The sequence below is a fragment of the Polistes dominula genome, unplaced genomic scaffold, assembly GCF_049000335.1.
Source record: "Polistes dominula isolate Pdom_NZ unplaced genomic scaffold, Pdom_raw_medaka contig_11, whole genome shotgun sequence".
NCBI lineage: Eukaryota > Metazoa > Arthropoda > Insecta > Hymenoptera > Vespidae > Polistes > Polistes dominula.
The window spans coordinates 2046992-2066265 of NW_028301154.1; the positions used below are offsets into that span (position 1 = coordinate 2046992).

A 19274-nucleotide genomic window follows, 5' to 3' on the forward strand; every position below is an offset into this window, starting at 1 on the left:
AACAAAACAAAAAGATACACAAATTAACCTAATTAAATGACAATTTAATAAGACTGTTTCTAATCATAAATAAATATAAAACAATTTTGTTATTGATATCAGAAGATTCTTTTTTAATGATCTTATGATCTATGAAAACATTTTCTTTCTTACTTTACTTGCATATTATAAATAGAATAAATACACTTGATAGAATTTAATCGGTAAAGGAAAAAGAAAAAACAACTCGAACACAACGATCTGTAAAACATTGTCTTCTTATTTTAAGTTTAAAAATAAATAGAATAAATACACTTGATACTATTTAATCGGGAAATGAAAAATAAAAAAAAAGGAAAATAATAATAACTCGGACACCCTGTGTATTGAAATATATATATATATATTGAAAGAAAAGTATCAAAAAAGAAAAAAAAACAACGTTTCTTTCAGTCGTGGAAATAATCTTTGAAATGGTAGTGCTTTAATGGTAATGCTAGTGCCCTTTATTAACGGGGGTTTGTGCTTTTACATTTTGCTCATCTCGTCGTTGAACTTTCTGTCTATCCATCTATCTATCTATCTATCTATCTATCTATCTATCTATCTATCTAGTTCTCTCTCTCTTTCTATCTATCTCTTTCTCTCTCTCGCAATGTCGATAACATAACTTGGCATGTGTGTATCGACGAATATTCCTAGAAACTTGGTGGGTTCTCTTCAACCCTTTGGAATTTACGAGAATTCCTATCCTCTGATTTCCTTTCTCCTAATCCAATTTCTGATTAATCACTTTGTATTCCCCCGTTATAACTAATTGTCTAAATCGTTTCTAATAAATAGTTTAGCTTATCCTAACAATAATATTAATAATAATAATAATAATAATAATAATAATAATAATAGTAATAATACATAATTCATATCATGCAACGATATTTATTATCCTTTTACTGTTCTTGTTTAATATCCCTTTTATAATAACAACATTTTTATTATTATTATTTAATAATTAATACATTAAGTTTTTTTTTTGTTATTATTATTTGAGACTTGTTTTTTTTTTCTTTTCGTTATAATTGTATTTTTTTTTTTTTTTTTTTCATTTACATATTTGTATTATTTTATTGAAATTACTCGGTATAATAGTATTTCGATAATTAAAAATGTGTATGTGTGTGCTTTTTTTTCTTATTTTTTTTTTTTTTTTTTTTTTTTTTTATCAAGTAGGAACCTTATTACAGAGGATTAAATTAAAGGAAATACAAAATATTAGATAAATGACAATATTATACGCGATGAATTCCTCTCTATGTGTGTTTGCGTGTGTTATTTTTTTGTTTTGTTTTGTTTTTTTTTCGTTTACAGGTTTTTCATACATTCAATTGTTTATTCATTTATTTATAATATTCATTTTTGTATTCATAAATTGTTCATATCGACAATAGAGAAACATATTATTTCTTTCTCTTTCTATCTTATTATTTTTTCGTATGGTTAATATTAATAGGAGAAAAAAATAAAAGTACAAAATGTTATTTTTATGTTGTTGCACAAAAAAGGAATGAAAACATTTGTTGGGTCTCAACAACGTCGTTATATGGGTAAAAAGAAAAATAATAATAATACAAATATATTATTATATATATATATATATACGAGGTATTAAAATAATCATAATTAATTATTACTATAGTTATAGTAAATAATATAAATTACTAGTTACATAGTAATATAAATACATATTAATTATTACTAAAATAAATTATAATTAATTATTATTAGTTAGAATTAGGATTTGACAATAAAATGATCGTGTTGTCTTCTTCTTCGGCTTCTCTTTCGTCGTCTGGCCCTTCTCCTTCTTCTGCACCTTTCCTTAATAGTTTTGGTCCTTCGTAAATAATTGTCATCTTCATTGTGATCCTTCTTATTATTATAATCTTCATTATCATTATCATTATCATTATCATCATGGCTTTTATCATTGATTATATTATTATTATGATTATCGTTGAATCGTAAACTTCTTCGTAGACGTTTATCGACGCGTAAACGTGTAGTAGTATTAGTATTATCAGTACAAGTTGGATCATAGCAATCGATGAGATGCCTAGAATCGCCTATCCATTTACCATGGCAGCTCGAATTCATAGCAATTCTAACAGCACTTCCGGCATCAACGGACGTCGATAGTTTCCATCTGCCAATACCCACGAACAACTTTCCTCCTCTCCTTCTACCTTCTTTAATACTACTACTACTACTAGTAATACTATTACTGATACTACTTTTAATTCTACTAATACTACTAGTCATTCTATTATTATTATTGTTATTATTATTATTAATACTATTACTATTACTAATATTAATTCCATCATTTTCTTGTTCATTTTTCATTTGTTTATCTTCTTCCATATCATCTTCCTGTCGTTCCACGCATATTCTGGTACCTGAAAAATAGGAAATGAGAAGAAAAAAAAATGTTAATGTCATTTCATTTCTATGGACATTTTTATTGTCAATGAATATTTTCAAAAGTTATTGAATTTATAGTTAGGATAGTTTTTTGACAATTGAGATAATTAGTTTTAATAAGAAATTAAGGGTGTTTTTTTTTATTGGTAATGATTAATTGTAATTTTTTTTTTTTTTTAGATTGAGTAGTTTCTCTTTTGATTAATTAATTGATTAATATGAATGATTTAATTAATTAAAATTTTATTGGTATAAAATATCTTCAATGAAACATTTAATATTAGGAGAATTTATTGTGTTTTTTTTTTGTCAATTAGGATAATTAGTTTTAATAGAAAATTAGTGGTGTTTTTTGTTTTGTTTTTGGAATGATTCATTGTAATTTTTTGTAGATTGAGTAATTTTTCTTTTTATTAATTAACTGACTAATTTGAATAATTTGATTAATTGAAATTTTATATTCATTGAATATTTGCAATGAAAATATCTAATATTAAAATTAAAAGTTTTTGTGTATTTTGTTTTTTTTTGGCAATTAGGATAATTAGTTTTAATAGAAAATTAGTGGCGTTTTATCGTTTTCTTTTTTTTAAATAATTACTTGCAATTTTTTTTTTTTAGTTCAAATCATTTCTTTTTTTTTTTTTTATTAATACCTATCTGAAACCTATCCAATATTGTATTGTATTGTTTATTTCTGCAGAAAGAGAGAGAAATAGAGAAAAAAAAAGAAATATTGAGGACAAAGAAACGGTGTTTTTATTTGAAAAAGGAAAATCTTTTGAGATTATTTTTTCCAGTGCGAAATCGGACACATTTTTTATTATTTTGATTTTTTTTTTGCGGTTTTCTGTTTATTATTTTTTTTTGTTTTCTTTTGTTTTGCTTTTATTCGCCAACCGGTGTCATACGTAGAAAAAAAAAAAAAAAAACAAGGAAAATATTATAGGAAAACGTTGATACAAGATTTTTTTTACTAAAAACAAAAAACATGCTTTTTATTTCTTTTTTTTTTGTTTGTTTTGTTTTTATGTAAGTTTAATATTTAAAAATATTTTTGGTCAGTATTGTGAATATTCATTGATTAATATTTAATAATAAAATATAGATGTAAATAATAAAAATATTCGTGCATCTGTTTATTTATTGAAATAAAATACCCATAAAATAATGAATTAAATATAAATAAATTTTTGTAATATAGATTTTTCAATCACGTTACTTTTTAATGATTTATTCGATTATGCATTTTCATAGGTTGCAAAAATTAATTGTAAATATTTCATAATATTATACGTAATATAATATGACATTGATATAATAATAGGAAATTTAATTGGGGTTGTGTGTTTTGCACTATTTTCTATTTCTATTAAACAATGTTGAATATAATAATAATAATAATAATAATAATAATAATAATAATAATAATAATAATAATATATTGGTCTATATGAAATTTATCCTTACCTTCGGCCAAGGAAGATGATATCCGTTTGCAAGCTTTGGAAGCACGCACGATAGTGAATGCAACACACCTATGGCTGAAAGGTATATGAAATATATATTCGATTACAACTAACATTATTATACTCTTCGATCGTATTTTATATCATATCAATTGAACAAATAACATAAATTTATTTCTAATAAATAATAATCATTCGTTTTATTTTTAAAAAATCATCATTTTGTTTCTTTTCTTTTGGGGGGTGGAGGTGGGGAAAGAAATCACGTGTGTTCCAAATAATAAAATAAATAATAAAATAATTCATGACTTTTTGATTTTGATATATAAACAATAATTATAAAAGTAAATTACAAAAATATTATTATCTTTTTTCTTTTTTTAAAAATATGATAATTATTAAAAAAAAAAACTTTTATTTTATTAATATTATTATATTAAAAATCAGTCGTTCTATTTAAAAAAAAAAAAATAATAATTTTGTTTTCTTTTTGGGAGGGAAAGGGAAAGATTCATTATCCCCATATTATATCTCTTTTTTTCTTCTTTTTTTTTTTCGTTCGATCACACAATTTATTTAATAAATTATTTTAAAACGATATAAAATATTTTCTTTTCCCATTTGTTTTGATTCATCATGGAAATGTTTGATAATAAAATTATCATTTTGTTAATGACATTTTGTTGCGTTTCTTTCTCTTTATTTCTTTAAATATTTTTCTCTGATATTTTGGATAAAACAATTTATTAAACAATATCATCCCATATAAGGTATAACAAACGAATCTAGGGCTTGTTGGTTGGTTGGTTGGTTGGTTGGTTGGTTGGTTGGTTGTGTAGTAGGATATGAATGATCGTTGTGTCTCGAGTGGCAATTTTATTTTTAAAGTGGTAACAAATATACGATAAATAACGAATAAACATGAAAATCATCATTATTTTTCGAGTACTCTACGTTGGGATTGGTTGTTACCGTACACTACAAAAAAATAATAATAAAAAAATAAAAATTCGTTCTTTGGATGGAAAATAAGGGAAAACCGCAGTTGGAAGTGTGTGAGTATGTGAGTGTGAATGAGAGAGAGAAAATAATCAAAAATATTGCGAAAGAGAATGAGAAAAATGTTTGTACAAGAACGACATTGATATACATATATATATATACACGTATATACACCCACATATATATATGAAGTATATAAATTCATTGTTGATGGAGTCGTATACACGTCATCGAAATACTTTTTCAAAATCGTGTGATTGGCGTCTATCGAGATAAATTCACCTTTTAAAAGAGTTAAAAAGATCTTTCGTTGACATATGTGGGTCATACGTATACACATACATATACATGTGAAACATATACACGTTTCGTATTTACGCATACGTACGTATGTATAATATTCACTTTTAACACAAAGTGATTCTTTATGGTATATAGTAGTACTCTTGCATTTCACCACGTTTTTGTTCTCTTTTTATATATTTTATTTTTTTTTTATTTTTTTTTTTTTTCTTATTTCGTTTTATTATTATTATTATTATGATTATTATTATTTCTTTTTTCTGGAAATTCGGACTTGCGAGAGAATATTTTCCTATTTCATTCTCGTATATTTCGCGTATATTACATTTTAATATTTAATACGAGATAGATATATATATATATATATATATACGGGATGTAGGGGTGTATATTCACAAAAGAAAAAAAGAAAAAGGATAAAATTAAAGAAAAAACAATGAGAGAAAAAGAGAGATTCTCTTTTCCAACAGTTTGTTTTATATTTTTAATCCTTTTCTCTTTCTTTTGATCATTGTTTAAAATTTGAACGAACGAACCCATTTTTATATACACGGATTTTCTTCTTTTAAACGTTTCTCTTTGATTTTTTATTTTCTTTTTTTGTTTTTTTTGTTTTTTGTTTTTTGATTAAACATTTTTATTTTTCACTGGTATAAATTATTTTTTAAAATTGACTTCATATAAAAAGTTTGACACAGATCTGGCAATGGAAAAAAGAGAAAAAAAAGTAATTCAAATGTTATGGCAATTGGTTCTTTGTTTTTTTCTTTTCTTTTCTTCTTTTTTTTTTTTTCTTTATGACAAATAATTCAATATTTTTATTTTCAACGTTTAATCATATTTATGTGCCCATAATTATGAAAGTGGTCTAACATAAGACAAAATTAATAAAAAAATGAGTTTATCTGTTATTACGCACTACATTATTATTATAAACTATAAATAAATTCAATGTAATTTGAAACCGATATTATCAAAAATGAATCATTAGATAATATTTGTTATTTCAATATTGTATGGAATTTATATGGTGTTCAAGTATAAATCTTGAAATATCTCGAAACAAGAGATATATGACTTAGATTACTTTCATAATTATGGTCACATATTATTATTGTTTTTAATATATGAACATTATAAAAAATACAATATTTAGGATAATTTACTTTCGTACTTTTATAATTTTACTTTTCTATAGAAAAATCACAAATGTGTAATATGAATATATTTATTTTGTTGACTGTTGTGTTCGGTAATAGAAGAATAGGACAATTGGGGAAAAAGAAATATTGAAATTGTTGTATGAAAAAAAAAATTGATTTATAAACAACAAGAAAATGTTTGAAGAACTGTATGATTTGAATGTAACGAAATAACTATTAACTTTATGATCTATCAATAAAGATAAACATCGTTTTGTTCGTACCACGAATCTATTTGTAGGATTTTTCATGGAAAATTTTCAGGAAATGGTAAAGTTGTAATACATACATATATACATACATTCATACATACATGGATACATGCATAGATTGGTAACTAGATAGATAGGTAGATAGATAGATAAATAGATAGATAGATAGATAGATAGACAGATGGATAAATAAATAAACGTTCGATCGATGGATAGACTTGTAAATTTCAATGTATGTATATATATATACAGTGGGTGTAGAAAGTATTCGTGCACCGATCAATTTGAAATAAAATGTTGTGAAATTGCAGTTTATTAACAAATGTTTTATAAACGATGAATTTATAGTTTTCTTTCTTGAAAGTCTTTACAATAGATGTAATGAAATAGAAAATAATTTTTTAAATAAATTATATATCAATAAGAAAATATATATAACATATATCATATAATATCTATATATATATATATATATGTATATATATCATGCGTGAAATAATTTTCATCATGTTGTCAACATAGAATTTCGTTTTATATATTTTTTTTTGTCACCTCACTCAAACCCCAAACCCTTTCCCACCCTTATCGAGCTGTTAGTAACGACCGTTGTAAAATAAAAAAATCCTTGGGAAAATAAAAAACAAAAAAAAAACAAAAAACAAGAAATAAAATCCCAAAAAATGATGTCGTATAAAATTAAACATATAAAACATTAAACAAAAAAAAAAAAAGAAAAACAAGAACCTGACAAACCAAAATAGAAAAAAAGCTGTCGTGTACCATCGAATGAGATTTAGTAAACGTACGTGAAATATTGCACGACGTGTAACTGAAAACAGACAAAAAAAAAATAAAAGTTGTACCACGATTTCGCTTGACGTTTTGCATAAAAACGTATTATTTAAAGTCGAACGAGAAAATATTATTTGAAACGGTTTTTCGATGGAGAGAGAGAGAGAGAAAGAGAAAAAAAACAACAGATTTTTATATAAAAATTTACGAATAACGTGAAGTCCATTTATAAAATGATTGAATTGAATTTAGAAATAATTTTCCCTCTATATTATTTATAGGAGAATTTTAATTTATTTAATTATTAATATAATTCTAACGTTTTTAACGTTAAATATAAAATTTCAAAGTGTTTATTAATTGTAGAAATTAATTTCATTTTCTTTCTCTCTTTCAATTTTATAATTTAAAATAAATAATTTTTTGTTTCCGTACATTTATAATAAATACTTTCAAGAATATGTGTAAATTCATCGTTTATAAAAAAGTTAGTTTATTAATTAATAAAGTAAGTAGCTTATTATAATATAAACACACACTATAAATTTTATAATATATTTAACAAAAATTATTTAATAAACTACAATTTCAAAACATTTTATTTCAAATTGATCCGTGTACGAATACTTTCTAAATCTACTGTATATTAAGTGAAAATCATGTAATATCCAATGTGTTATCAAAAGTATGGTGTTTTACAAATATTTATGAATGAAAAAAAAACCCGATAATTAAAAGAATTAAAAAACAAATAATATTATAAAGTTTAATGTCACAATATTGTTGTTGTTGTTTTACTCACATCGTGTATATTATATTTCTTACCTTATTTTCGGTATTTCATTTCCAATGCCAACTTCTGAACCGTTGTATCCGGCAGGTAAAAAGGAGAGTAATGTCACACCTGCGAAAAGATCAATCGATAATCGTCAAGCATTTTCTAAAAGTATGATTCAACATAATTGAAATAGAGAAGAAAATAATAAAAAAAAAAAAAAAGCATGTGTGTGCATATCACACAAGTTAGAAGTGAAAACCTTCAAATAAACAAGTTTAGAGGATAATTTATTATATAATATTATTATAATATTATTTATACTTTTAATTTGTAATTATTTATTTAATTATTAATTTAATTATAAAAATGCGCGCCTGTTCGTATGCAACCCTCCAGACACATATTGAAAATGTTGCTTGCGAGCGACATCTACTGAGACGAAATATTTTTTGCACTCAAAACTGTTTATACACGTATGTATGACGGATTGCCTATCTTTCGGGCAGAAAAAAATTCCGTCCCGACAGATGACGCTCGCAAGCAACATTTTCAAAGTGTGTCTGGAGGGTTGCATTCATACAGGCGCGCATTTTTATAATAATTACAAAGAAAGTATAATAAATAATAAGACACTTTAAAAGATGTTTGCAAATCTTGGTTTCGTTTTTCCACTACATCACCGCGTTTCATTTTTTCAAATCACACCCATTCTAAAGATGTTTTCACTTCGATAAAATTACAAAAATTTCTAGTAGAAAAAGTGCGTAGAATTTAAATGGAAAAAAAGAGAACTGTAGAAAAAAAAAGAAATGACGAAATATAAATTCGAATGAAGTATAGGTAATAAAGTTTCTATAACACCCCGTGGGGGTTGGCGGGGAAGAATACCCCCTCAGTAATCCCTGCTTGTCGTAAGAGGCGACTAAAAGGAAACCCAGAAAAAATGGGAATATTAATTTTAAAATAATTCAATAAAATAAAATAATTAATTTTAAATTAATATATATATATATAATGAATTAATATTATAAAATATTTTATAATAATGTGTAATAACAATATAAAAAACAAAACAAAAAATAAACTTTCTACAACATCGATAGGGGTTCACTCACACATAGATTTGTAAATAAATATTAAACAAAAATTATATTACAAAATGCAATGTTTTACAAAGATTCATTACAGTTGTTTTTTTTTTTCTTTGTATATTGATAAAATGGTTTTTATAATTTATAAATCGTGTTTATAGGAAAATTACGTGTAGCATCTATTAGAATGAAACTAGAGAACAAAAGAATGACGAAAAAGTAAAGCCAAATTTTTGGGGTTTATTTTTTCTTTATGGTGTACACTGTAGAGACTATCGTAATGATGATCACTCACTCCTGTCGTGAAGCAAAGGACGAAGAATTCCAGAATGACAAGATTGAAAGCTTCGACAGCTTCTGATTTGATCCAGTCTTGGACAATGTTTTCCACCATTTTTCTCAGAGTTTCTTATACTGCGAGTACGTTTTTGTGTTCCACTGCCACATCCTGTATTGCAAGCTGACCACTCGCTCCATTCGCTTACTGTACAATCTACCACTGTAAACAAAAACAAAAAAATAAACAAATGAAATATTTCATTAATGTTAAATATACACTTGTAGAAAATAATTATGGGGGAAAAAGGAGTGGAGGTTTTTGAAAAAATAATAAAAGTGTAGACGAATTCGAGATAAATATTTACAATCATTTCTTATATGGTTATATTTAATAAATTGAATAATTACATTCTATCCATATTGATATTGACATTATTTAGAATTATAGTTTGAATAAAAGTGAATAATAATTTGTTATTTTTATGGTTGAAAATTATTGAAAATAATAATTGAAAGTATGATATTTGATAGAATTAACAGATGTATTTATAATCATTTCTTATTTGGTAGTTAATTTAATGAATTATTAATTAAATTATATATATACATTACAATGTATAATATATTTTATTGTAATATATATTAGGTTATATTATAAATTTATTATAATAATATAAAAATGAACATAACAAAAACAACATAAAATGAACATTTGTTTTATCGAATAAAAAATAACAAGAAAGAAAGAAAGAAAGAATGAGAAAAGAGAAAGGTGGAGAAAGAGGGGACGAAGGGGATGAGAAATTAAAAAATGTAAAATAAAAAAAGAAAAAGAAATGATTATGAATACCAACCTAAAAGTTTATATATTCCGTATAGTCTTTTTGAGAATTCAATAGAGCTAATAGAAAAACGTATATATATGTATATATAGGAGTGCATACAGTGTATATACATAGTTATATACACGTATTGGTGTAGAGAGAGAGAGAGAGAGAGAGAGAGTTAGGCAGATCGATTCATTCATGACGAATTCTTCGTTTCCCAGCCACCCCCCTCTGTTCCCCTCGACCGTCCATCATTCGTGAATAGAACCATCGAATTCGTGTTGAAAATAATAGCCAGATTTCAACAAATGTCTAAAGATTTATTCTTAATCAAATTGTTATCGAAACGAAACTAAACGAAACGAAACAACGGTTCTACAAAAAAAAAAAAAAGAAAAAAAAATCATAAATGTTATCGAATATTTTGTGGATTTGAGAAATAAATGACAATAAAAAAAAAGATTAAAAAAAAGAAATGTCTATTAAAAATATAAAGTATGTTTTAAAAAATATCAAAAACATTTAAAATATTATAAAATATTTAAAATAATAATAAGGTGTTAATAAATTATTTTTATAAATCAATTACATCACGCTATATATATACTATATATTATAATATTAACACCCCTCCCCCATATTATTATTTTAAATATAATTTCAATTATTTTCGATAATTTGAAACCCATAAAAATGACAAATGATGATTATTCACTCTAATTCTAAATCATTTAAATATCAATGTGGATAGAATTTAATTTGGTGTATTAAATGTAATTATTTATTTAATATAATATTTATTATATTATATATTTATATTATATTATTTTATATTATATATTTTTATTTTATAATATATTTCATTTGATTTGATTTTATTATTTTTTTTTTTTTTTTTTTTTTTTGATAAAATTGAACTATTGAAATATACGAAAACAAGAAATATTTTCACAAGAATGAGAACAAAATTACGTATTGTTAATTACAATGATAGGAATATAGCCTATATATTATTATGTGCGTGTGTGTGTGTGTGTGTGTGTGTGTTGTTGTTGTTGTTGTTTCACAAGCATTCCTTCGTTCGAAAACCTATTCCCTTTTACATTAGCAACGATCTTTAAACAGGGAGGAAGGAAGGGGGTGTGGTGATCGATTGATTGACTATAGTACGTCGAGAACTAAATAATTTCATCCATTTGCCTTTGGTGAACTTCAATGCCAATAAAACGAGACCAAAATGTATATGGCTGTGTGTGTGTGTGTGTTTGTTTTTTTTTTTTTTCACCTATATAGTGAGACAATCTCTCTCATCAAATTCTATTATTCTCGATGCATAGGAAATATGAAGGTAATTTTAAAAAGAAAAAAGAAAAAATATCCAACAAACGTTTACTCTAACAACAACAACAACAACAATAACAACAATAATAATAACAATAAAAATAAAAATCGATTTAACCATCCAAACGTCAGGTTTTTTTTGCTTGTTGTTTACTTTTGTTTGTTTACTTTTCTTTTTTTTTTCACGTTTACGAAGTTGTCAAATCAAAAGTAAATGGTTTTTTTTTTTTCTATTTGTTTATATATATATATTGAAAACTAGTTGAAAATAAATGAATAATAAAATCGATTGATTTGAAATAACAGTAATATAAAATAGAATTTGTTGAAAGGTTTGATATTTGTTAACACTTTGAGTGGTGAATACTTGGAACTAAAATGTTTTATAGGAACGAAGTAATTTATTATTAACTAGATTCTAATAATAAATTATATTTAATAATTAAAGTTTTATAATAAAATATGTTATTTTATATTTTTTTTTTTTTTCATTATTATATATTATATATTTATATATATTTCTTATTATTATTTATTATGCATATAAGTATATATATATATATATATTAATATTACTTATATGTGTTAATTAAATATATTATATATATTATATATGTCTATTATATATATATGTATAATTATAATATATTAATAATTATTATATAAAATTATAATTATAACATAATAATATATATAATAATACATATATATAATATAATATTAATAATATACTAATTATATATTATAAATAATATAATAATACGAAATTAATTTATTATTAACTATAGATTTTAATAATAAATTATATTTAATAATTAAACTTTTTCTTTATGAATATAATTTAAATTAATTAATATAAAGATTATATTAATTTACATTAATATTAACAAACACGTATATGCTTCAAACAATAAGGTTGATAATTTTTATCAAACGCATATATGCGTCCATAGTACTCACTCTCTCTCTCTCTCTAAGGATTTAATATAAGAAGATAAATAATGTTTGTATTTTAAAATACACTCGATTTAGTAATAGTAAGAAGTAATAATAAGAGAAACGTGATGAATTAAGTAGCTTCTTCTTCTTCTTCTTCTTCTTCTTATGTCTTGAAGATGACAGAAGACTTTAACTTCCGGTACCCGGAAGCAAGTTAATCGTCTTCCGGTAGAAAGCTTTTGCATCTCTCTTCCTTTAGTTTCCTTTCCTATCCTTTAGCAAATCACTATGAATCCTTTTCCGTACTTATTCATTTTCTCTCACTCACTCCCTCACTCACTCTCTTTCTCTCTCTCTCTCTCTCTCTCTCTCTCTCTCTCTCTCTCTCTTTTTCTTTCTCTTTTTCTCTAACATTATCGAATTCACCTGAACAACTATAGTTCTTCATAAAAATGTTGTAATAAATTCTCATAGAAAAAAAAAAAAGAAAACAATTTATTATTTGAATTTTAATGCATGAACGATAATCATAAAATATAATAATAATAATAATAATAATAAATGATAATAATAAATGATAATAATAAATTTGTATTGTTCATAATTTGATGAGTTTATTTAAAGTAATATTCGATGATATTTAAAATAAACTTTAAAAGTACAAATTTTATAATTGATAATTTATTAATGGAAAATTATAGAAACACAAACTTCCACCCTTCCACCACTATCAACCACCACCACCACCACCACCATTTAACAGAATTATCTTATCAATTGTGTTCATTTTTTATTTTTTTTTTTCTTTTTTTCTATTTTCTACCATTCTCATCAAAGTTCGTTGCTTTAAACGCAATTTTCACGATTTTAATTAAACGATACAATTTCTTTCTCTTTCTCGCTCTCTTGTTCACTCTCTCACTCTCTGTCTCTATTTTTTTTTCTATTTCTGTCTATCTCTGTCTTTCCCTCTCTTTCAAAAAAAAAAAAAAAAAAAAAAAATAGGAAAAAAAAACTGAAAGAAAGAAATTAGGTCGAGCGGTATAAAATCCTATTAATTCGAAATATCGATTTCTCATACATCTAACTTACTTCACGAATAAAAAAGAGAGAGAGAGAGAGAAGAGAATGAGAGAAAGAGAGAGAGAGAGAGAGAAAGAGAGAGAATTACATCTGTACAATACTCAGAATTTCTAATAACATGGAAATATTAAAAATGTTAAAAGAAAAAAAAGGAAAGTAAAAAAAAAGTAAAACTTTCGTTGGAATTTGTACTTCAAAAATTTACATTAAATAAAATGTTCGATATATATACTTTAAATAATTGTTAATTAATATATTATTAATTACTCTTATAATTTTATAATAATAATAATACTAATATTTCAAATATATTAAATATTTTAAAATATAATAATTAATATACTATTAATTACTCTTATATATAATTTTATTATATGATAATAATAATATTTTAAATATATATTAAATATTTTAAATATATAATAATTAATATATTATCAATTACTCTTATAATTTTATTATATATTAATAATAATATTTTAAATATATTAAATATTTTAAAATATAATAATTAATATATTATCAATTACTCGTATAATTTTATTACATATTAATAATAATATTTTTAATATGTTAAATATTTTAAAATATAATAATTAATATATTATTAATTACTCTTATAATTTTATTACATATTAATAATAATATTTTAAATATATGAAATATTTTAAATATATAATAATTAATATATTATTATTATTATTATTAATATTATTATTATTTAGAATCTATTTATATTGTAATTTAGAAAATCTATTGATATTATAATTTAAAAATACAAAATATATTGTATAATATAAATTCGACAATATATCCTATTTTGTTCAAAAATTCAATAATAAATTAAATTCATATTGTCCTTTATGAAACTTACTTAAAATGTTTGTATTCGTTTTGTTGTTGTTGTTGTTGTTGTTGTTGTTGTTGTTTAATATGACTTTTGTAGAAAACGTAAAAGGCAATTTTTTGTCCTATGTGTCGCATATTATTTGCATACTTTGACATATTTATTCCATATGATTTGCATATTTTTATTGCCCCAAACAATCAACACAAAAGAATATTAATTAATTTTTTCTTTTTTTTTTTTCTCTAAACTTTTTTACATCAAACTAATATACTTTCGTGCTTTTTAAAATACAATATATGCAGTATATTTCATTCGATTTAATTAACTATCATTTGAGATATATCGAACACATTATCAAGGTATTTAACATCCCCCAATCAATGTATCTCATTGTAGACAAAAAAATATACACATATTTTATGTGTACACAAAAATACATATATTAATAATAATTCACGATTTGAACGTTTAATCATTTCATTCTCATTCATTTCCTTTTTTTTTTCATGTTTAATTGTATTAAAAAATTTTGTCGAAATTTTATTCTACTGCTAAAAAAAAAATTACGAAAAAATATAATCTTAATAGATATAAATTAGGTGTCACGTTGTTTGTCCACAATGGACTCCTAAACTACTGAACCGATATTAATCAAATTTGGCACACTGTGTGCAGTTTCATCCAACTTGAAAGATAGGATAGTTTATATCTCAATTTATAGTTCGCAATATTATTTTATTGCCAATTATATGTCTCGATGGCGGTATAAGATAATTCGTTGACTTAAAGACGTGTGTATCGGACTGATTGTGAGCCACAGCAACGCGTGACGGGGCACCCCTATAAGAAATAAATTTAAAAAACAAAAAAAAAAGAATCTGAATAAATTTAATAATAGAAAACGTATGTGTTACAATTGTATATAATTAAATATGTTTCTTTGTAACATATATACGTATATAAATATATTATTACGCTTATATGGTAGTGAAAAGCGTGTAAAACCCGTTAAATGAGATTACGAATGGGGTTGAGGGTGAGAGGAGGAGGAGGAGGAGGAGGGAGGGTGGGAAAACTTGTCGTATGTGTTTGAAAACGTCACACATTGAATTTATCGCGTTCGTCACGTCAATTTTGTACTCGAGTCCTACTACACCTATCCGTTTACCTGACATGTGTATTTTCTTTTTATTTTATTTTGTGTTTTATATTTTATATTTTATTTTTTATTTTTTATTTTTTTATTTTTTATTTTTTACTTTTGTTCTTTCTTTTTTTTTTCTTTTTTTTTTACTTGAAGATTGTATCCCATGAAACAAATTAATGCAGATAACAACATTATATCGAAAGTACACATTTTATTTTCTTATTTTCTTATTTTTATTTTTATTTTATATTTTATATTTTTTATTTTTTATTTTATTTTTGTTCTTTCTTTTTTTTCTTTCTTTTTTACTTGAAGATTGTATCCCATGAAACAAATTAATGCAAACAACTTTAAACCGAAACTACATATTTTATTTTCTTATTTTCTTATTTTTATTATTTTATTTTATTTTATTTTATTTTATATTTTATATTTTATATTATTTTATTTCTTGTTTTTCTTTTTTTACTTGAAGATTGAATTCCATGAAACAAATTAATGCGAACAACAGCATCAAATCGAAATTACATATTTTATGATATTTTCTCTTATATTTTTTATATTATTTAATATATATGATACACGTATATAATAAATAAAAATTATATATTACATATATTATGTATGATAAGTATCTATACTTATATATATATATACATATATCAGAAAAAAAATATCAGAAAAAAAAAATGATTAACTTTTCTCTATCATCTACTTGTTCAAAGTGAACTTTGCTTAAAGGTAACTAATTACCTTTAAATTACTTCGCAATTATGTAACTTGGAAATTGGAAAAAGAAAAAATGAAAAAATGAAAAAAAGAAAAAACGAAAAAACAAAAAAAAGTGCACTTTAAAATTAACTCGTATAATAATTTTGCAAAATTATCGAACATTAAAAGCTGACACACTTTGATGATACACGAAAGAGAAGACAAATGAAAAAAAAAGAAATGCAAAATATGTAAATTTTTCAATTTAATTCGCATCGTTTGAATCCTGTATACTGTAAAAAAGAAAAAAGAAAAAAAAAAGGAAAAGAACTTTACATGTAATTCGTCCTAAAGAAATAAAATAAAAAAAAAAAATAAAAAAATAAAAAAATGTAATAAAAAAAAACTCGTTGAAATAGAAAAGTTTTTTTTTTTTTTAAATAGGAAAAATAAATCATAATTACAAACAAACCCCCTTTTAACAGAACTTGTCCAATAATATTCATACTTATTTCGAAATGTTAATAGCTTAGTATAATAATATTTTATTATTAATAATATTTATATATTTTATTATGATATAAATTATATTACACACTTTATTATTATATATTATATTATTTAATATATTATTAAATAATATAAATATTATTACACACACTAACTGTAATATAATATAATTTATATAAGATATTATAAAATATATATTAATTTATTATAATAGTATTTATTTAAATAAAGTAAAAAAATAAGAAAAAATAAAACCTATTTTTATAGGTATATATTATAGATTAAAAATATTAGTATTTTATTTATTTAAAATAATTTTAATTTTATTTATATATATATATATATATTAAAATACTAATATATAATAAATTTAATTTTAACATATAATATAATAAAAATGAAATAAAATATACAATAATAAAATAAAAATTTAATATAGTATATACACAAAATATATAATATATTATTAAAAATATATATATATAAAAAAGAAAATTTTATTTATAATAAACTATTAAAAAAATTAATTAATTATATTAGTATTTATTTAAATAGAATAAAAATAAAACCTATTTTTATATGTATATATTATAATATATTAAATATATTAATATTTTACTATATAAATAAAATACCCGCTGTTAAAAAAAAAAAATAAATATATTATAATAGTAGTAGTTATTTAAATAAAATAAAAAAGAAAGAAAAGGAAATCTATTTGTGAGCAGGTTTTGATGAAAAGGATTTGGTTTTAAAAATAAAAAAAATAGATTTTGATCAAACTCACCCCCGCATGTTTCTTTAAAATCGTCGCAACAGTCGGCAAGTTTGAGACACGCGTGATCGCAGTAACAAGGTTTGTCTCGTGGGCTTTCGATTATGGCATTTGGTGATTCTTTTTGTATGACACAACCGGAATCTCTTCCTTGACAACAAAGCTTAGCGGCACTGCAACTTCCGGCTTGACTTGTGTCAATGTACAAAATCAAACCGAGTATAATGATCTTTAATTTCAATAAATCGAATATCATTGTAACATCCATCATCTTTTTTATCAACATCATTTTGTGTTCTTCCAATCAACGTGATATTATATTATTAATAATCAATTCCCCATTCGAATGATAACAAAATAATATTGCAAAAAGAAACTAAAACAAAAAAAGAAAAGAAAAGAAAAGAAAAGGAATTAAAAGAAAAAGGAAAAAAAAATAAAACAACAACAACAACAACCGTGTGTAACAAAATCAAACGATATTATTTGAATCTATCGTTTTTTTCTTATTTTAATTATATTTAATTGTTTATAATATAAATCGTTCGTTCATCGTTTAATAAAATAATAACAATAACACAAGGATGATAACGATGATAATTTCGATAATGACAAATATTTAATCAACATGTTCGTTTCTCTGGTTGAATGATTTTTTTTTTTGATATCCTACCGATAGTTGTTATTTTAAAGATACGTTTATATTAAAATTTATATTATTATATATCAAAATTATTAATTACAAGTTACAAATTACAAATTTAGAAATATTCAAATTAATTACTCGCAATTTTTTTAAAATGCCATTAATTAAAATTTATATTGTTATATATTAAAATAACAAATTGAAACTTAAAATTGATGATTCGTAATTTTGAAAATACATTTAATTAAAATTTCAATTTATATATATATATATAAAAATTACAAATTACAAATTACAAATTACAAATTAGAAAAATTAAAATTAATTACTGGCAATTTTAAAATGCCTTTATAATTAAAATTTATATTATTATACATAAAAATTGCAAATTAAAATTTATATATCACATTATAAAAAATTGCAAATTACAAATATACCAAATTAATAAAAAAAAAAAATAAAATAAAATAAAATAAATTAAAACAGTAACAAAATCAAATATCTCCCTTTCACTTTCACTCAAATAACTTTGATTTAAATCGCCAAATTATTATCCCGATTATTTATATATTACATAAATACAATATAAATCTATATATATATATATACATATATATGTAAAAAAAACAAGCGATGTTTCCCGTTTCACCCTCGTGTCAAGAGAGTCGCGAATGAACTGAGGCGATTTGAACGAGAACGAGGGTGTACCACCACCACCACCCCCACCCACACAGCATCGTATCACGGGATAGCACACACAATTCTCCCCCTTTTAACACGTCGCGTCTGGTGCGCGCGCGCCCACCCATACACACACACACACACACTCAAACACACAAACACACTAATACTTTCAC

General features: G+C 23.0%; 1 protein-coding gene across 2 annotated transcripts; it reads right to left on the reverse strand.

Annotated features, from left to right (window-relative positions):
- Window positions 1-898: 898 nt before the first annotated feature.
- LOC107073073 (somatomedin-B and thrombospondin type-1 domain-containing protein) lies at window positions 899-19049 on the reverse strand. Of its 2 annotated transcripts, XM_089178496.1 has the most exons (6): window positions 19027-19049; window positions 17784-18068; window positions 9605-9808; window positions 8266-8344; window positions 3931-4004; window positions 899-2435 (listed from the first exon to the last, which is right to left on the reverse strand). In XM_089178496.1, the coding sequence occupies exons 2-6, from the start codon at window positions 18058-18060 to the stop codon at window positions 1771-1773; spliced, it is 1299 nt and encodes a 432-aa protein (XP_089034622.1). In that variant the 5' UTR covers window positions 18061-18068; window positions 19027-19049; the 3' UTR covers window positions 899-1770. The 2 variants fall into 2 exon arrangements, with proteins under 2 accessions (XP_089034622.1, XP_015188990.2); XM_015333504.2 differs by lacking the exon at window positions 19027-19049 and having other exon boundaries at window positions 17784-18650.
- Window positions 19050-19274: the final 225 nt, after the last annotated feature.

Coding starts and splice junctions, on each gene's coding strand:
- LOC107073073 (XM_089178496.1), bottom strand. CDS start 18,060: ATGATGTTGATAAAAAAGATGATGGATGTTACAATGATATTCGATTTA. Junction 4,005..8,265: donor AATGAAATACCGAAAATAAG/GTAAGAAATATA, acceptor TATACCTTTCAG/CCATAGGTGTGTTGCATTCA. Junction 2,436..3,930: donor ATCATCTTCCTTGGCCGAAG/GTAAGGATAAAT, acceptor CCTATTTTTCAG/GTACCAGAATATGCGTGGAA.